Source organism: Paracoccidioides brasiliensis, assembly GCF_000150735.1.
Source record: "Paracoccidioides brasiliensis Pb18 unplaced genomic scaffold supercont2.3, whole genome shotgun sequence".
Taxonomy (NCBI): domain Eukaryota; kingdom Fungi; phylum Ascomycota; class Eurotiomycetes; order Onygenales; family Ajellomycetaceae; genus Paracoccidioides; species Paracoccidioides brasiliensis.
In genome coordinates, this window is record NW_011371360.1 from 1,113,149 (window position 1) to 1,130,473 (window position 17,325).

The window sequence follows — 17,325 nt, forward strand, 5'->3', positions numbered from 1 at the left end:
TGGCGGAGTTCCGCGGGATTGTTTCTTTTTTGCCCCGTTATCCCCTCCACACAGATTCCATCCCCCCATCCTTTGACCACCAGCAACGGACTGGTCAATTAGATACATCCATAGACATGTCTCCCCCAGCCCACGCGCAGTCATGAGCAGGCCCCCTTCCCTTGGCTGGATTAGGGACCCACCACACCTTTCCTCCGTGTGGCGTCATATTTCCACTGTCCCAGAGGACATGATCCCGATTTACCTTGGTCCTTTTGTGCTTCTCACATTTACTTTATGGATAAAATCATCCAATTTCTTTTTGTAAGTATTGATGAAATATGTGCCAATTCCACATAGAAATCAGCCAATATCTCAGGCCGCCAAAAAAAGAGGGTAATTTTGACATCTTAGATATCACGCTCCACTCCTCAAGCCGAATAGGCATACATCTACAAGGCCCCCGCAAAATATATAAAGATATTATCCCAACCCACAAATAGCTATCCCGGAACGATGAACCACTCAGGAAAAGAGAAAGAAAATATCCAGTGTGCCCGAAAGACAAAAAAAATGCACGGGTATAAACAAGAGCACATCGCAGTCCAAATCCGAATAAATAAATAAATCAAGAAAAGAAAATGGCGTTGGGGAAATCATACCTCCCGTAAACTCGACATGGTCATCCATCCCGCCCCCAGCGCTCGTTGTTGCAACTTACCAACACCATCCGTGGAAGTAGTTAATCAGAGTTGCAGGCTCCATAACCCGCACTCGAAACCGAAATCGAAGCTGGCGGAGAGGGTTGTCTCAAACCAGCCCCTCCATCGGTGATAATAACAGTTCCACTACTACTACTACCACCCTTCCGCCTAGTAATTACACCCCCCCGGCTTCCCCGCATTGGTTCCCCCGCCAATCCCTTCCCCTTCTTCTTGTCCTCCGCTTCCTCTACGACTATTACGCCACTACTACTCCCAGCCCACCACGCAAAGACACAACCAACCCCCTGTCCCACAACCCGATACGGCAAATACATCAATCCCAACAATGCCCGCGCCGGCAGCATGACCATGCCGTACAACCAATTCAACAACGTCAAAAGCGAAAGGCGGTGCGGTGTCGTTGCTGCCAGCGCTGTTGCTGTTGTCGACGTCGTCGTCGTTTTCGTCTTCGTCGTCGTTGCGGATGTGGGTGTGGGTGTGGATTTGAGCTGCTGCGCCGTCGAGGCGTTTAGAGCGATGACGTCGTTCAGCCGCTTCTCGAGAGACTGCAGGCGCGTTTCGGTTGCAAGGGCATATTGGGCTGTGCGCTTTTCGTAGCGGCGCATGGCGCGGGTGAGGGCTGAGAGGTCTGTGGAGATTTGGTCGGGGGGGGTTGGTGTGCTAGCAATGGGGGCTGGGGAGAGGGGGTCATTTATGGGGCTGTCGGGGGACTGTTGCGGTTGAAGTTGCGGCTTGGATTGGGATTGGCGCTGGTGATTGAAGTGATAATGATGCTGGTGTTGGTGTTGATGTTTGCTGGCGGCGAATTTAGCGATATGGACTTCCAGCTCCCCGAGGCGGGTGGAGAGGTCGTGGATTTTGCTTGCGTCGATCCTCTCGTGGCGGTCTTGGGTGTTGCTTGCTGCAACAAGGCGTTGGAGGTAGAGGGTGCGTGCCTGGACCATCTTTAGGAGGTGCGAGAATGGGCGTATTTCGGCTGCGAGAAGGAAGACGGTTAGGTTACAGTTGGACACGAGGCCTTCGGAGGGGCGGGAGAGTTGCAATCTCAATTGGTGAAGGAGCCAGGCGCCAATTGTGGGGAAGAGGAAACAGGATGCTAGAGCTGCTAGTTCGTGACGGCGGAGTTCTTTGACTGCTGCTTTGGCAACTTCGGATTGTCGTGGTTGTGTCGTTGGAGAGCTTGTAGATGAATGTTTCTGTTTTTTGTTCTCTTCCTCGTCGTTATTGGGTTCGGATTCGGGAACCTCAATAGTTAAATCCATGTCGGATGCCACTTCTTGCGGAAGTCCTGGGTTCAGCTCTTGCGCTGAGCTGTACCAGTCCCTGAGAGTGATATTGTTAGTCGATGAAGAACATTACGTATATAAAATAGTATATCTTCTGGAGTAGGCTCTCCTTACCAAGGCAATCGAATGGACCAATTGAGAAAGATGGCCGCCAGAACCAGCAAGGTCATATCTGTTGCAATCGCGCTTCCATTGGTAAAGAGGAGACCCCAGACGGCTGGCAACAGCGCCAGCGCCAGCGGAATAGACTGCCAATGCGACTCATTGTTATGGGCCAGGGGTGTAGTTTTTGAATCAACCCGGGGTAAAATCAGATCATCCGTCGAAGACTTGATGGACTGGCGGGCTTCTAAAACAGTATCAGAGAAAGTCGAGCTGCGCCGCAACCTGCCTGGCCCAGGAAGACTCGACGAGGGCTCAGAGAAAGTGGTCACCACCGAACGAGTAAAGGGTCTCTGACGGAGATGTTGTGTAGAGGCTATCAGGCTGACTCCTGTTTGCGATGATGCTTGAGAAGAGAGTATTCTCGATTCAGCCATGGTGGGATCCTCTCGTTGGAAGCTAAGACGGATACTATCAGTCAACAACAGAAGATCAGGACGGATCGCGGATGAATAGGAGAACACACCGTTGTTGCAATTATTTGCTATTTTCATGGTTAATTTTATTAGTTGTGTCTGCGCATTGCGACGTCGTCCTAGCCCATCTTACTCTGGCTTCCGGTATTGACATCGAGAGGGTGCCTGCAAACGGTGTTCGATGGTTGGCTGCCAATGGGTATGACGTAACTAACTAGCGGAACCTCAAATTTGTCCAGCGGTAATTTTACACGTTGATGTTCAATCGATTAATCAGTTATGAAGTAAATAACAATCATAAGGCTATTGGCCTCAACGTTATATATTTATATCAACTAACTTCGTACAGGTGTCACAATCAGCACTCTTAACATAATATAAACGTTCTGCCCAGAATGAGGCGCAACCCCTGTGGATGAGTCTAGAGACTCTCAGGCCTACGCATGCTGCAGATTTCGGTGACAGTGCCCTAAATCTTAACTGGCAGCCTTAACTTCAAATAGTGGTCTGAAGCCTAAGATTTAGTTAACCGTGGCAGTTAATGATGTGGGCTTTCTTAGTGCCTTGGGCTTTTGATACCTGCAGATTCCGGACATCTTGCAGTGACCGACATTGATATGTCTATAAAATCCACATTTTCTTGTTAACTTATCATTCTTCAAATGATAAAACATTTCTCTGTGATCACAATATTTCTACTACCATCTCAGCACTTGCTCAACCTCCTCCAATTCTAAAAACCTCTTCTTCCTCTTCAGGGCAGCAGAAGTTCACCCCAAAAGCCATGAAAAGTCAAGAATTCCCCGTTTGGTGACCTCCTGCAAAAGGCCTTAAAACCCCTCGAATCTAGACTTTAGAGGACTAAAGGTATTCAATACAGTTAAAAGTAGGAGAGAGGGAGTTTTGGGGCACCGTTTGTTCACCCATGTAGGGATCAGCCCGCTGATGCCGGGTCCAGCTCTTCTTCATGAATGCGCAACGACCAACATGATACAGAGCCTACAGAAGCTTCTCCGCGAAACGAACTACCCTTTAAATTTTGAGGTGGATCTCGCCAAAGGGGCGGTAAGAACTAGGGAGTGAGTGTTCATCCAGATGAAAGCCATGGATATGTATGTAGTGTTTCTGCAGAGAACACACCCACGATGTTTTGAAAACTCGAAGAGATGTTGTGACAAGATGCCATGCACTGCTGTAGATTACAACGCAACGGCCAAGGGAAACAGAGTAAGTCGGTGCATAAAGCTTTGTTACCGGCCGGCTCGTATCCAATCGTCGCGTTGTTGGTCGGGATGGAGTTGGGGTCGAAGTTCGCCGAACAACACGGAGAAGGTGGTGTCAACGGCATGGAACCTGAGCATTTCGCGAGTCACAATTGGACGGAATGAAAAAATCGGACCGTAACTAACTGCGGGATAACTTGTCCCGACCCCATCTAGGCACCTTCATTCCATAGTGCGAAAGAAGCCCTTAAGAATGTGAAAAGTAGCTAAAAGTAGCCCTGAATTCTGTGCTGCTGTGATCTCACTACGGCCGTATAAATTTAGAATCGGGAAGAATTTCACCGACACGGAGGACTTGAAGTTATTCGCAGGCACCCGGAAACACCCTCCTGTCTAAACCCCCCCTACAATGATTCAATGAAAACTTTCCTTTGAGTACGGCATTAAGTTAAGGATTCGTTATTGTAACATCTAATCTCCGTTACTGTTGTTATCCTAAAGTCCATTATTGCCGTGTAAAGCAGACCCCATATGTCTATATAAATGGAGCGGTTGGTCACCAATTCATAGAGATGGAAACAATCAAGCAAACGAAGAAGAAGAAGATTACAGAAAATCGAACCTTGCTAGGAGTCTCAGGCATATCCTATCTCTATTATAATTACTCTGGCAAATTTGATTTCGGATAGTATCAAGTCGTGACCTCCATCCTTCTATTTACCCATCCGTGTGAAACGCGACATTCAGGATCAAAAATGACGTCCCACTCAAAATTCGGAGCTCAAACTACGGCAACCGAAGTTACTAAAGCATTTTCTGATCAGATTAAAGGATTGACCGGTATACATATTTTCTACGTACCCTATGGTTTCTCGGATGCTAATCATTCCTCTTCACAGTCCTCATAACGGGAGCCAATCCTAACGGTATTGGCGGTAGTACAGCCATGACAATTGCACAACATGCCCCGGCCTGTATAATAATAACGGGCAGAACGCAAGAGAAGCTGGACGCAATGGTCAAAGATCTAAATACCAGCTTTCCAGAAGTGCAGGTAGTACCCGCAATCGTGGATCTTTCTTCACAGCGTTCAGTCCGAGAAGCCGCGGCGGAGATCAGCAAAGCTGTCGAAGCAATCGACGTTGTCATTAATAATGCCGGCGTTATGGCCATTCCCGAACGCGAAATCAGCGAAGATGGCTTTGAGATGCATCTGGCAACGAACCACATCGGCAATTTCCTCCTCACGAACCTGCTCATGGATAAAATTCGCCTGGCTGCTATCAAACGCCCAGGCGTAACCCGTATCGTCAATGTATCGTCAGTTGGTTTTGACCTTTCCGCGTTCCGTTTCCAGGACTATAACTTCGACGGTCATCCCGTTGGTGAGGACGAAGTGGGACTTCCAGGGCCACTCGTGGCGTATAGCCTTCCAACGGAGCGGGTGGATCATTACATGTCATTGATTGCCTATGGACAGTCTAAGACGGCGAATGTGCTATTCATCACTTATCTGGCGAAGCACCTTGCAGGCTATGGAATCTCTTCTTTCGTGATTCATCCAGGAGGTATATACCAGATCCAATCCCTGCATCCCAAAGACTTTTCATCTTGTATTTCTTCTTTCCCCACCCCTACTAACGACCAATGAAGCCATCCAAACAGAGTTAGGACGACATCTGACCCCAACAACACTGGCAGAAATAGCCAGTGCTATACCAGGCTGGAAAACTCGAGATCAGGGAGCTGCAACGTCGGTGGTTGCGGCGTTTGACCCTGCACTTAAAGGTACGCATTCATGGATTCATGGCCTCATTGATTCGTTACCTTTGAAGTTTGAAGAAGAAGAGCGATTTGTAATAAGGCGCGCTATAGATCATTCCGGTGCTTATTTGATAGATTGTCAAATTTCATCGGCGCCTGCGTATGCTACCGATCCAGAGAAGGCGGAGAAACTGTGGAAATTGACGGAATCGTTTGTTGGGCAGGAATTCAGGTTGTAACTAGCACCGAGATCTGCGCTCGCTTCCTGATTGTGCTAAGGGTAATTTGGTGGTTTTTAGATGGCTCAATAGTTAATAGCGCGGGCTGTTTTGATATTCTGTTGATGTTCCCACTCACTGCTGGTTGTTATTAAAGACAATTCTCTCATTGTTGTAAGGGTTATTCTCCAGTTTGCGTTTAATGATAGATGGTGTTCAGTAATGACTTCGAAGCTGTTGGCTCCTCCAATGATGATATCTTTAGTTACAGGGTGTGCAGTTGGATGTGGGCTTTAAAGTTGAATATGATTCCAACACCTCATTAATACTACATCTCTCTATATGCTCTTGATGGCAGTGATTTTATCATGTTTCTCAGGTCCTTCAACCTTAATTAGCCCTAATCCTGGTTCCTAACACTGGAGTTGAGGGCGGCGAGATTGAATAGATCCGGCTAGCAATAACCAGTTTATGTGTTGGTCTATGCGCAGAGTAGTTTACTATTATTTTTGAAGTTGACCATGTCTCTAAAGAAGTGGGCTCAACTTGCAAAACCACATTCAAGTTTTATAAAACCATGATCAACTGTAACTCCCCATGTTTCATGTATTAAAATAAAGTGTAAACCGTTGAGATTTAGTCTGAGCAGAAGTTATTTGCTCCCTTACCAAGTAGTTAACTAGTTGGAGAGTTAAAGTTCCCACCCAAAACCCGCAACCACTCGCAGATCGACCCCTCAACCAACCAGATACAAAGTTATTCTCTCAACCCTCACATCCCCCCCCCCAAAACAAACCAAGAAAAGAATATGTCACGAACAGTCCTGATCACAGGTGCTACGGGTCTTCTCGGGCGCCAGGTCCTCAACGCCTTTGAGCGAGACAGCCTCAATTGGAAAACTATCGGACAAGGTTTCTCAAGAGCGGGGCCTGGAACCGCGGCTTCAGATACAGATGCGGAGATTATCAAGGCGGACTTGACAGATGAAAGTGAGATTGTAGCATTACTGGATCGGACGAAGTGAGTACATCTTCAATGTGAAGCGCAATGGGGAGAGAGGCGGGCTGTTTTGATATGCTGATGGTGATGATGAATGCGTACGTGCGTGGTAATGAAGGCCGCAGGTTGTCGTGCATTGTGAGTTAGATTATTTCTCTCAAATATATGCCTAATTCTGGAGAATTCTTATTTTCAAAATTACGCCCAATTGTGCTTTTACCTGAACGCAAATCTAATTCCTCTTCTCTTATGCCCAACCTTCCAGGCGCCGCCAACCGCTTCCCAGATAAATGCGACTTAGACCAAGACGCGGCCCGCAAAATAAACGTAGCCGCCACCAAGTCCCTCGCTAGAGAAACCTCTGCCCGATCCATCCTTCTTATCTACATCTCGACAGACTACGTATTCCCCGGCAAACCAGATGAAGCACCATATGAAGTCTCCGCGAAGACCGAACCACCAAACATCTACGGAGAGACGAAGCGAGATGGCGAGATTGCAGTGTTAGAGGAGACAAGGCAGTCGGGGCTTGGCGTGGTCCTACGTGTCCCCGTGCTGTATGGGCCAACAAAGCAGAATAGCGAGAGCGCGGTGAATGTTCTTGTCGATGCGGTGTGGAAGGCGCAGGATGTGAATGCCGGGATTAAGATGGATGATTGGGCGATAAGATACCCGACGCATACGGCAGATGTAGGCAGGGTGTGCCATGATATCGCTGTGAAGTATCTTGGTGACGAGGAGGACGTCAAGGCGCTTCCCAGGATCCTGCAGTTTTCGTCAGAGGATCGGATGACTAAGTATGAAATTTGCCAGAAGCTGGCGGAGATTTTGGGCCTGCCGTTACCTGGGATGATACCGGTGAAGGAGGGGCCGAAGCCAGGGGAGGTACAGAGGCCGTATGATACGCATTTGTCGACGAGGGAGCTGCAACGAATTGGAATTGGGGTTGAAACGCAGTCGTTCATTGCCTGGTGGTGAGTTGCAAACTCGTCCCCCACTTGATGGTGAAGCCGGATAGGGTGTGTGTGTGTGTGTACTACTGACCTACTGATTTAGGAGGAGGGAGCTTCGTGCGTTCCGGCACTAAGAGAGGGTAAGTGAGTGTAATATCAATTGAGGCTCCAGGTTGGCTTTGGCTATTTACGATCAGTAGATGTAAACGAAATAAGGGGCAGGGACAGGAGATTTGCAAGGAGTTATCACAAAGCATGAAAAACAACGAATCTAGCTCCTTAATTAATAATTAGCTACAACATCGGTAGTTAGAGATGTGTTAACTACTAAATGCCGTTGATGTTCAGCACCGCACATGTGAAAATGATGCCCTGTCAACCTCTTACATGCCGGAGAACACAAGGTAACAATGCTGCCTTGTGATGAAAACACGCTCATCGGATATTCCTCGGACATTAGGGTAGAATGATATCTCAGGAATTCTGTCATTGGCACGAAGGGGGTCTGCCAGCTCTTGCACCCTTGATTCCCATTTCTGACGCAGTGGAAGGGAGGCAGCTTGCAAATGTCAGGGATTGACGCTGGCACAGGAGAATTATCGGAAATGTGCAGCATATACGGAAGTATGACGGGATATGCTAGATAGATATTTAAATGATATCAAAAATGACTCCGGAGGTGTAGAAACCGAACAAAACCTCTAGACATTCAAAGGAGGAATGGCTACCTGGTTATCATGTAGTGAAACAGCTGTCAAAATGGGGTTATATAGCAATGATATCTGACAACAACCGAGCTAGCTCGCTCTATATAAGACCTACACAAGGCAATCCCATCTATTCAGCTGTTTAGCCAACTTTGCGCCCATTCAGCAAGATAGTGCGCCGGTCGAGAAGATCTGAGATGCAAGCTTGATGCATTCAACCCAACTCCCGGGTCTGCGAACGTTATGGGCCGGTTGGGCTGTCTCCATCGCAATTCTGACGTCAAGGAACAGGTTTTTGAGAATGTTGATTGGTTGCGACGATGAGCAAAAAGGAGAATAAGCTCCCATGCTTCCGGAGTCAAAAAAATGCTACCCTTGCTGGAGGCTATCCTTGTCGCATTTCCCCAGCTTAATTCGCCCGTTTAATGGCTGGGGTTGGACGTAGGGCTCTGCCGCTGTCAAGCTTGTTTTCTGAGCGATCTGGTTTGACGTTTGGAAGAAATAGATAAAAAGTAAGTTGTAAATATTAAGTAATTAAGTAAACATGAAATCGCCACGTTGCGAGCCAGAGGATATCAAAACGCACAAACGTCATTTAAGAGGAAATAAAGGAATAACAAATCTGAAACGAAGTGGGGAGTTTTCTCTTATACGCAGCAGCGTATATTCGAAACCAACCCCATTCGGGGGAAAATTGGAAAATTGGAAAAATAAGGGATCCCCTGCACTGTTTAGCGAAGGGATTTATTTTAATGCTATTGTTAGTGACAGACATTGATTGATTAATCATAAGATTAAAAACTTCTCAACAACCCTGACATCGCTTTTTCTTCTTCTCTGAGTAGTTAAATAGTGCAACAGAAATAAACCCAAAAAAAAAACCCCCAAAAAAAAGGACTTCTTCCCCCTCCCCCCCCCCTTTTAATATCTTTCTTCTTTTTGGCTGTTAGAACAAGCACTCTCTTGCGCTAGTGTTTGCTGTCTGGTATTCTGTCTGCATTCTGCAGAGCCAGGAGAATCCTTCACAACCGTGTTATTTTTTTTTTTTTTTGTTTCTTTTGAACTGGCTAATTGCGCCGTCGCGATTCTCCCGATCGACGCCGTTCCAACCTTCAAGCCGCCTAATGGGTCTGGCCACATTGGCTAGTACATTTACCTCCCAATCCTCACGTTCCACAGCCGCGATCGCCAACGCCAGATCCGTCTTCTAAATCCGCCTAATATTGCTGAGATCGAGAGAGATATAGTCTGGGCGATCCCTCTGCCAGCTCATTTTTGCCTCCTCATTTGGCAATCCCCCACCCTGTGGCGCACCAACGCACCACCGCCTGCCGCTCTGCTCTCCCCGCCACACGAGCAGCATCCTTCTTTTCCAGTCCAATTGATATCCCACTGCTGTCCGATATCTCGTAGGCGATAGCTCGCGCATGTAGCTCGCCTTTTATATTTGCCCCAGGAATTTGGCGATTTGTCTTGAAATTCAGGTCGCCTTGGCGACTGCTGTGTGACCAATGCGAGACTGGGGAGGACCTGGCAGTACAACACACGGAAATATACATCCAAGGCCGTCCGGGGAAGATTCTTAACATTTTCAAAGGCAGGGAGTGCGATACGATGGACACCTTATGAGACACAAGCAAAAGAATTGGTGACCACATTTGAAAACTACATCATCCAGGTGCCTTGTTGACTTCAACTGCGCCCACAATGACACAAACACCCAAAACAGCACTTAAATTTTCTAGATATCGGTCTGTCAGGAACGCCGCTGAGGCAAACGTGATCCAGAATGCGGCAGCGCAATCCTCCCCAGATCCCTCGAGTCCCACCTCTTTGTTTGGAAATGCTCAGAGTAGTCCTCCGTCCTCGGTCCCCAAGACCCGGAGTGAATCCATCAAGCGAAGTATGTCAAGATACCGACATGCAAAACCTGGTGCAACGAAGGCTGCCAATTCTGTGCCTCCACCTCCTCCGCTTCCTGCAGAAGTGGCATTACCAGACGGTCAACATACGCAGGGGGATTTCGTGCAAGACATTCACGAAACGAGACCGAACGAGCTCACCTCGAAAGAGGATGCAGGATCCACGCGGCACCAGCACCACCCAGACACAGTGCGTTCCTCCTTCGCCTCTTACCCTCAGGGGCCTGTGCAACCTCCGAGTCAGAGTTTCAAAAATGACTCGTGGAGTGCGAGATCGATGGACAGCGGCGTGGAAAATGCAAACTCATCCACAGAATATTTGCCCCAAGAGAGGAACAGTAGTGTATCCAGCATGGAAGATTCTCGACCCCGTCAACTCCATACGAGTATCGATGTCCAGCGCTCGAAAGTACTCAGTGCAACAAATAAATCACATAATACCCCAACCAAGCCGAGCAGGCTACGCACTGTTGTAGAACCAAGAACTCAGGGTGATCAGGACCATGTCCAACGCATCACGAGTGATGAACTCGCTGCGAACAAGAGGGCCGCGGCAAAACACCACGGCCCCAAACCAAAGCAACAATTAGGGAAAGGGAAGACCGGTGGGTTCCTGTCGAGGATGATGTTTTTGGATCCTACTTCACACTCGAAGTTAAACATCAACAGCGATAATCATAATCATAATAACAATCATCGCGATAAACTGAAGACACTGATCTCCTCTCCTCGGCTTATTCGCCCTGAGGAAGTCAAGGTGACTTCTGGCAACGACGCGCCTGTTTCTGCCGTGAACGCTGGGGAAAGAAAGGTCCTCGTGACCTGCAACGACTCTTCCATCTCCCTTCCAGTAACTCCCAATACCCAGATACAAGATCTTCTATATTCAGCAGCAAACTGTCTCCCGGAAAACATCGAACCACAGTCGTGTATCCTTTTAGAATCGTTTAAGCAGTTGGGCCTGGAGAGGCCATTACGAAAATATGAGCACGCTCGTGACGTCATGAATTCATGGGACACCGATTCGCAGAACCACTTGATAGTGTCACGGCTACCGGATAGGCGCGAAAGGGAGGGCTTGGATGTTAAATCAGCACCTCGTAAGCAACCGTCAGAATCTGTATTCCACTTCTACCACTCCCAACGTCCGGGCAAGTGGTATAAACGCTGGGTCACTCTGCGAGCAGATGGTCAGGTTGTTATTGCGAAGAAACAAGGAGGGGAATCTGTGAATATCTGCCACCTGTCTGACTTTGACATTTACTCCCTTTCCTCGCGGGAGACCGCGAAACGTGTTAAGGTCCCGAAAAAGGTATGTTTCGCTATCAAAAGTCAGCAGAAATTGAGCATGTTTTTGGCCACGGAGAATTTCGTGCATTACTTTGCCACGGATGATGAGCAGGCAGCGATTAGGTGGTATCAGGCTGTGCAGCAGTGGCGGAGCTGGTATCTTGTTAATGTTATGGGTGAGGGAGATAAGAAGGAGAAACAAGCGTTGAGTCCAAGTACGAGATCTCCTCAATCCGGAAATATACCAAATGGGTCAAACGATATTGGGAATTCGGATTCTTCCATTGGAACGTTTCAACTGCTCCTCGGCCGGGACCCTCCGTCATGCAAGTATGAGTCTAGCGAAAGCGACTCAGTACGAAAGGATGCCTTTGCCAAAGCAGTATCCATAGCCAAACGTTCTTCCCTCCGTACTCGCTCAAGACGCCCTCAGCTATTCTCATCCTTCAACAAATCTACTAAGGAGTCTATCAGCGAATCCGATGCCGAACCCTTCACTTCTACAGGCCTACTGGGCAAATCATACTCCCAGCGCAAAAAGGCCCTTGAGGACCGCGAAAAGGAAGCTCCCCCGCTGCCCTTCACCGGCCACGGACTCCTAGGCACCCTAGCCGCTGAACCTCCCAATTCCCCCACTTCGAGCCGCCGCAGCAGTCGCGATTACGCGGCCCAATCGCTTCCCACCAGCCCCAATGGCAGCATAAGCGCCTCCTTCAACAGATCCAAGTTCATCAAGCAGAAACCCAAACCCCTCGTGGACCTGACTCCCACATACCAAGAGCCAGTCCATCACGCGCGAAAGGGCCGTGGCGTTGCCACAGACCCAGGCCAACCCCTCGTTGAGGCCGCCACGAGCCCCGAGTTACTCCCAGGCGCAATCGTCATCCCCAGCGCAACCACTTGGCGCAAACCGACAGCATCGCTCACATCCTCTCTCTCTCAATCTCACAGTACCTCGCCCGACATTCCCCATCTGTCGTCGTTTAGTCGCAGTGGTGGTGTTGGCGTCGGTGCCCGCTCCTCAACGGCCCGCAGCACTAGTGTCCGCTACCGCCAACGAGCCACTTCGGTTAATAACCACGACTCGCCCTTCCCGCCTGTGCCGTTGCTGTCGGAGACCTCCCCGACACAACCGAACAGTCAAGGCCAGGAGCCCCTTTTCTCACCCACAGGTCTGCTGGCGCGGTCTATCAGTACCTCGCATGGCCACACGCCGGAAGTTGGCCATGGGGTGGCGACGGGCGACAGGAACAATTTTGCGAAGCCGATGCTGGATATCTCCCAGGATAGTCAGTTTGTGGAGGGGAGTTTGTTGAGGGAGGTTGAAGCTGGGGAGGTTGGGAAGGGGGTTGGGGGGAAGGTGCCTATACCTGCACCGGTTATTGATAGGGGTTGAAGAATGGGGCCGTCTGCCTTTTTGATTCGATCCTGTAGGGCCCTGGTTACAGTGCATGTGCTTCGTCATACTTGGGGAGATTTTATGTTTCTCATTTCTGTTATGTGAGGTCTCTCAATCATTGGTATTATTGATTCATGAGTGTAACTTTTTTATGTATGTAGGGGTTAATTCCTCCTCCGACCCGTTCGTTTCGTTGTTCATCCGGGTACTACTACCCACTGGAGGCCTCTGAAGGCCCACCAACATCTTGGTGCATATGTTCTTTGCCGTCAGTTCTGCTTCACATTTTCATACCCTACAGGAGGTATCCTGTTCTGATTGTTGCGTCCTAAAACCACATTTGGTTCCACATACCCTCTTTGTTTTTAACTTCCCAAGGCTGGACCTCCTACCCGTTTTAGCCTTGCCCGCCTTTCAATATATTTCCCGGGTTCGATCCTTTATCACACCAATTCGATTCTCTGTGGGCGGAAAAAAAGGTTTCTAGAACGTGTATCTCTCTCTACACCACCTGGGAAGGGCCCAGACGCGTATAAAGCACTTCAAAGCGGCAGACGGGAACTCTGCACACGCCGCCTATTGATAAAAGAGGAATCAGTTCCTCGTAGTCACGGACAAAGAGTATAGATCAGCGCACATATCAAAGTAACCATACAGCATCCGCTGAAGCCAGGTCTGTATCTTCCAGGAGGCCGTCCCTTGATCGAATAAGTGGGAACTCAGAACTATTATGTGCGTTGCACCCTTCTTGAGATATTACAACTAGACATGAACGACATGACAAACGAAAAGCCTCGCTTGTCCAAAACCAAATCACATATACCGCACATTGATTAGCCGAGTTTGTCCTCTAAGGTCAGCACGGCACCGTGTTGGTTAAGGTGCCCGCAGGAGCTCTCCACAAATTATCTCTTCTCCATCGCATCCCTCAAGGGGACATCCATAGTGAAAAGAAGATCATCGAACCCTATCCAAGCCGCGTAGACAAGACGCGAAGAGTGCTTCAGATAAGACAGTAAATACAACAGCGACGACGTGTTAAATCATCAAGCCATCATAAGAGCGAAATAAAATCCACCATTTCAGCCGAAGACACAAAAGACAAATGTGTCCCCAGCGGTGGTTAAATCTTAAAATTGTTCAAAAATTCCCAGCCGATCCGAAGACCAACATGGAGCGGTCAGTAGTTGTAGTTTTCAACTAGCAAAAACGTTGCCTCAGGCGAACCTTCACTGGTAACGTAAAACCCGTGCACTTGGATGGGGAAGAAAAGAAAGAAGAGAGAAAATCAGAATGTTTGGCTGGCGACGGAGGTATTTATGGCGCGGTCAAGGACGGCGCTAGTGGTAGCCGAGATTTGAGGAAATGTGATTGGCCGAGAAGGATTAGTCAGGAAATTCCAGGTACGTTAGGGTCAAGGGCCATCACGTGAATATGTTGCCAGATTACCGGGTTTGGGAAGGGAGAACCCAGAGGTTTGATGATTCATTCATTCCTCTCCAGCTTGCCAAAAGTGGACAGACTGAAGAGTGTGAAGCCTCGCAAGAAGAAGAGTAGCTGACTGTGGAATCCAGTACGGGAGACCCCTTAATTTTTCTCTTAAGGAATGTAACGCAGAACATGCCCCAGGTCCACACGGTAATAATAACTATGTAGCCGGGGGGGGGGGGGGGGGGGGGGGGGGGGGGGGGTTGCCCTCTAAGCAGGGGTGTATGTCGAGCGCACATCCATGAAACTGATCAATGGTATGAATGAATTAAGCGTAGCTTCATAGTCTATCCCTGGGAAAATTACAGTAGCAACCGGAACGTTATCTGCAGTTATTGCCATATCGCCGCCGTCATTCTCCTGGGCAACCCCACCAAATATATATATAAATAAATAATAAATAAAATAAATAAAATAAAATAAAACCACTCTCTCATTCCGCAGTTCAACTCCACGGGCTGTTCCAGGCTCTAGTCAACTAAGGCTGCCCCGATGGAAACGCTGTGGATCGGGCCGATGCCGCCAACCTCTTGGGCATGCCGGAACCCGATTCAGCCAGCAGCGTCAGAGGTTTATCTCTGCATGCACATGCACATGCACATGCACATGCACATGCACATATATGTACGGAGTATGTCCCCTGCTTATAGCCAGTGCGGGACTCCTTGTTGGCCTCGATACCAGGTAGATTACAGCTGATTCACGCTAGTTAGTAAAGAGTTTAGTTATATTTGTTACTCTGTATGAGAATGAGGCGAGGAACGTGTGAAGGCTGGATCAAGCAGGAGGAAATTATGGTTGTCGTGTGCTGTAGATAAATCATATACATAAGGAGTAGTTAACTAGTTTTATGATAGTTAACTAGATAATAATTATGTAGTATTTATTTAGTCAATTGATCTCGATAAGTACTTTTAATTTTAATACATGTTGGTGACATCTAGCTCCTCTTGAAACCGTTCTTGCGTTCGTTAGGCTACATTTAGCTACAGATTAAATTCCCCTGCTAACTGTATCTGTCTAGCTCAAAAGGGGATGGATATTGGTATGGGATTTCTCTGTTTTCTTTTATTGTTTAAACCCTAGTTATTTCGGCATTCGCTCTTTTATTACTACTATTCAGTTCCTCCCTTCATTCCAGTAGGTAGGTAATCTCTCCTGTTACTGGTAACCTCTCTTCCTGTTATCTTTTCCAATTCTTAAATTTCTTAAATTTTCTTCGATTCCCAGCCCTGTTTCTGGTCTGTTTTCTCTGTTTTCTCAGTTTTCGCCTTTCTGTATATATCACTATAAATTTTCACAGCCGCCTTCCGACCCCCCGAGTTCCGTTCTATAGATCTCACTCATCCTTCTGCATGCGCCCATAGCAGCGTAGCTTTGTGTCCTCTTGTTGTGATAAGCGGAGCCGCGCTACTCCATGCTGTCTGCTATTAACAATCTAAGATCGCTTTCTATTCATCCGACCAGAATGAAACACACCTCCCTCCTGTTTTCTCCCTTGAAACTTCGCCGGACCTTGCTGGCTGCTTTTCTCTCCCCTCTAATCTTCTCCTCCTGCTCTCATGCTGAGCGGAATTGCTACCTACCAAACGGCGAAGTCGAAAAAAACGATGCCCCGTGTTTTCCGCAGAATCCCGAATCTTCCTGCTGCGGCGGAAGCACTTATGTTTGCGCCACGAACAACATGTGTGCCCTCTATGACGGGTCGTATTATGTCATAGGTAGTTGTACGGATAAGTCGTGGAATAGTCCCGCCTGTCCGTCTTACTGCTTCTTTCGTCCGTATTGCCTCTCTTATCCTTCTCGATGCCATAGTTCTCCATACCAAACAAGTAGATTGATATCTCCTCCTGATAAAAACAGGCGACCACATCCACAACTCCGTCAAGCGATGCGGTAATGATACATATTGTTGCAATGATGGCCCCAAATGCAGTTGTGATACCAACAACAATACCCAAAAAATCCTCGACTTCCTCCCCGTCTTCTCAGAACTCGTGGGGTCCCCCGTCTCCCTCAACACAGCCATCGGATCCACTTCTCTCTTCACCCCATTCGGCGCCACACGGCCCGCCACCACCACCACCACCATCACCACGTCTTCCTCCACGTCTTCTACCTCGCCACCCGCCGTTGTCACCGGGTTCCCTGGGGCAAAAACAGATCCACCCGTTGCAGAAACCAAGTATAATAAAGATATCGGTATAAAAGTCGGCCTTGGGGTTGGCATCCCACTGGGCATTGTAGCAATAGTTCTTGCCTCTCTTCTCTATCATTTTTTGAAAAAAACCTCTTCCGGCAGCAGGGGTTCTGGCACTGGCCCCCGTGTTGCTCCTGCCTCTGGTTCCAGTTCCGGCGGATTTCTCAGTATTTTCAGGTGGAAAAAAGAGGATGTAAGCTTGCTGATCCTACTGTATTGTCATAGATTTATATCTATTATTTGGGATACTGATGTAGATGCAGCCCACAATCCGGCTTCCCATGCTCGAAAATTCATCACCCTCCGAAGTGCCCGATAACGGTCCTGCTCATGGTAACCAACCTAATTCCCTGCTTGGCTTCTATAAGCCATCTGCAGATGGAATGCACCCGCGCATTATTCATGAGGCACCTTGATATGTTGTAATTGCATTCTTGAGATCTTGAAGTTATGACGTGAAGTTTAAAAGGAAAACAAAACTACGGTTGGGTTCCGATTTAGGAAGGAAGGAACCATCTGAAGTTGGCACTTCGAATAACCTTGCTGAAAACGTTGAGAAGTTTAAAAAGGTTAAATAAGCTTATTTTCTTTCTT

At 48.1% G+C, this 17,325-nt stretch overlaps 6 protein-coding genes across 6 annotated transcripts; 5 read left to right on the forward strand and 1 right to left on the reverse strand.

Moving 5' to 3' along the window:
- Positions 1–721: 721 nt before the first annotated feature.
- On the reverse strand, positions 722–2,529 carry PADG_02716 (uncharacterized protein; the record flags this gene model as incomplete). Its single annotated transcript, XM_010760275.1, has 2 exons — positions 722–2,027; positions 2,105–2,529. The coding sequence occupies 2 exons, from the start codon at positions 2,527–2,529 to the stop codon at positions 722–724; spliced, it is 1,731 nt and encodes a 576-aa protein (XP_010758577.1).
- A 984-nt stretch (positions 2,530–3,513) lies between these two features.
- Positions 3,514–3,956, forward strand: PADG_02717 (uncharacterized protein; the record flags this gene model as incomplete). The annotated part of the gene is made up of 2 exons (XM_010759796.1): positions 3,514–3,647; positions 3,767–3,956. The coding sequence occupies 2 exons, from the start codon at positions 3,514–3,516 to the stop codon at positions 3,954–3,956; spliced, it is 324 nt and encodes a 107-aa protein (XP_010758098.1).
- A 590-nt stretch (positions 3,957–4,546) lies between these two features.
- PADG_02718 (uncharacterized protein) lies at positions 4,547–5,794 on the forward strand (the record flags this gene model as incomplete). The annotated part of the gene is made up of 3 exons (XM_010759797.1): positions 4,547–4,631; positions 4,691–5,359; positions 5,445–5,794. The coding sequence occupies 3 exons, from the start codon at positions 4,547–4,549 to the stop codon at positions 5,792–5,794; spliced, it is 1,104 nt and encodes a 367-aa protein (XP_010758099.1).
- Positions 5,795–6,581: 787 nt separating this feature from the next.
- On the forward strand, positions 6,582–7,750 carry PADG_02719 (dTDP-4-dehydrorhamnose reductase; the record flags this gene model as incomplete). The annotated part of the gene is made up of 3 exons (XM_010759798.1): positions 6,582–6,793; positions 6,891–6,910; positions 7,038–7,750. 3 exons carry the CDS (start codon positions 6,582–6,584, stop codon positions 7,748–7,750), a joined length of 945 nt encoding a protein of 314 aa, XP_010758100.1.
- A 2,389-nt stretch (positions 7,751–10,139) lies between these two features.
- Positions 10,140–13,040, forward strand: PADG_02720 (uncharacterized protein; the record flags this gene model as incomplete). Its single annotated transcript, XM_010759799.1, has 1 exon — positions 10,140–13,040. One exon carries the CDS (start codon positions 10,140–10,142, stop codon positions 13,038–13,040), a length of 2,901 nt encoding a protein of 966 aa, XP_010758101.1.
- A 3,101-nt stretch (positions 13,041–16,141) lies between these two features.
- On the forward strand, positions 16,142–17,147 carry PADG_02722 (uncharacterized protein; the record flags this gene model as incomplete). Its single annotated transcript, XM_010759800.1, has 3 exons — positions 16,142–16,238; positions 16,395–16,924; positions 16,995–17,147. The coding sequence occupies 3 exons, from the start codon at positions 16,142–16,144 to the stop codon at positions 17,145–17,147; spliced, it is 780 nt and encodes a 259-aa protein (XP_010758102.1).
- Between the last annotated feature and the right edge of the window lie 178 nt (positions 17,148–17,325).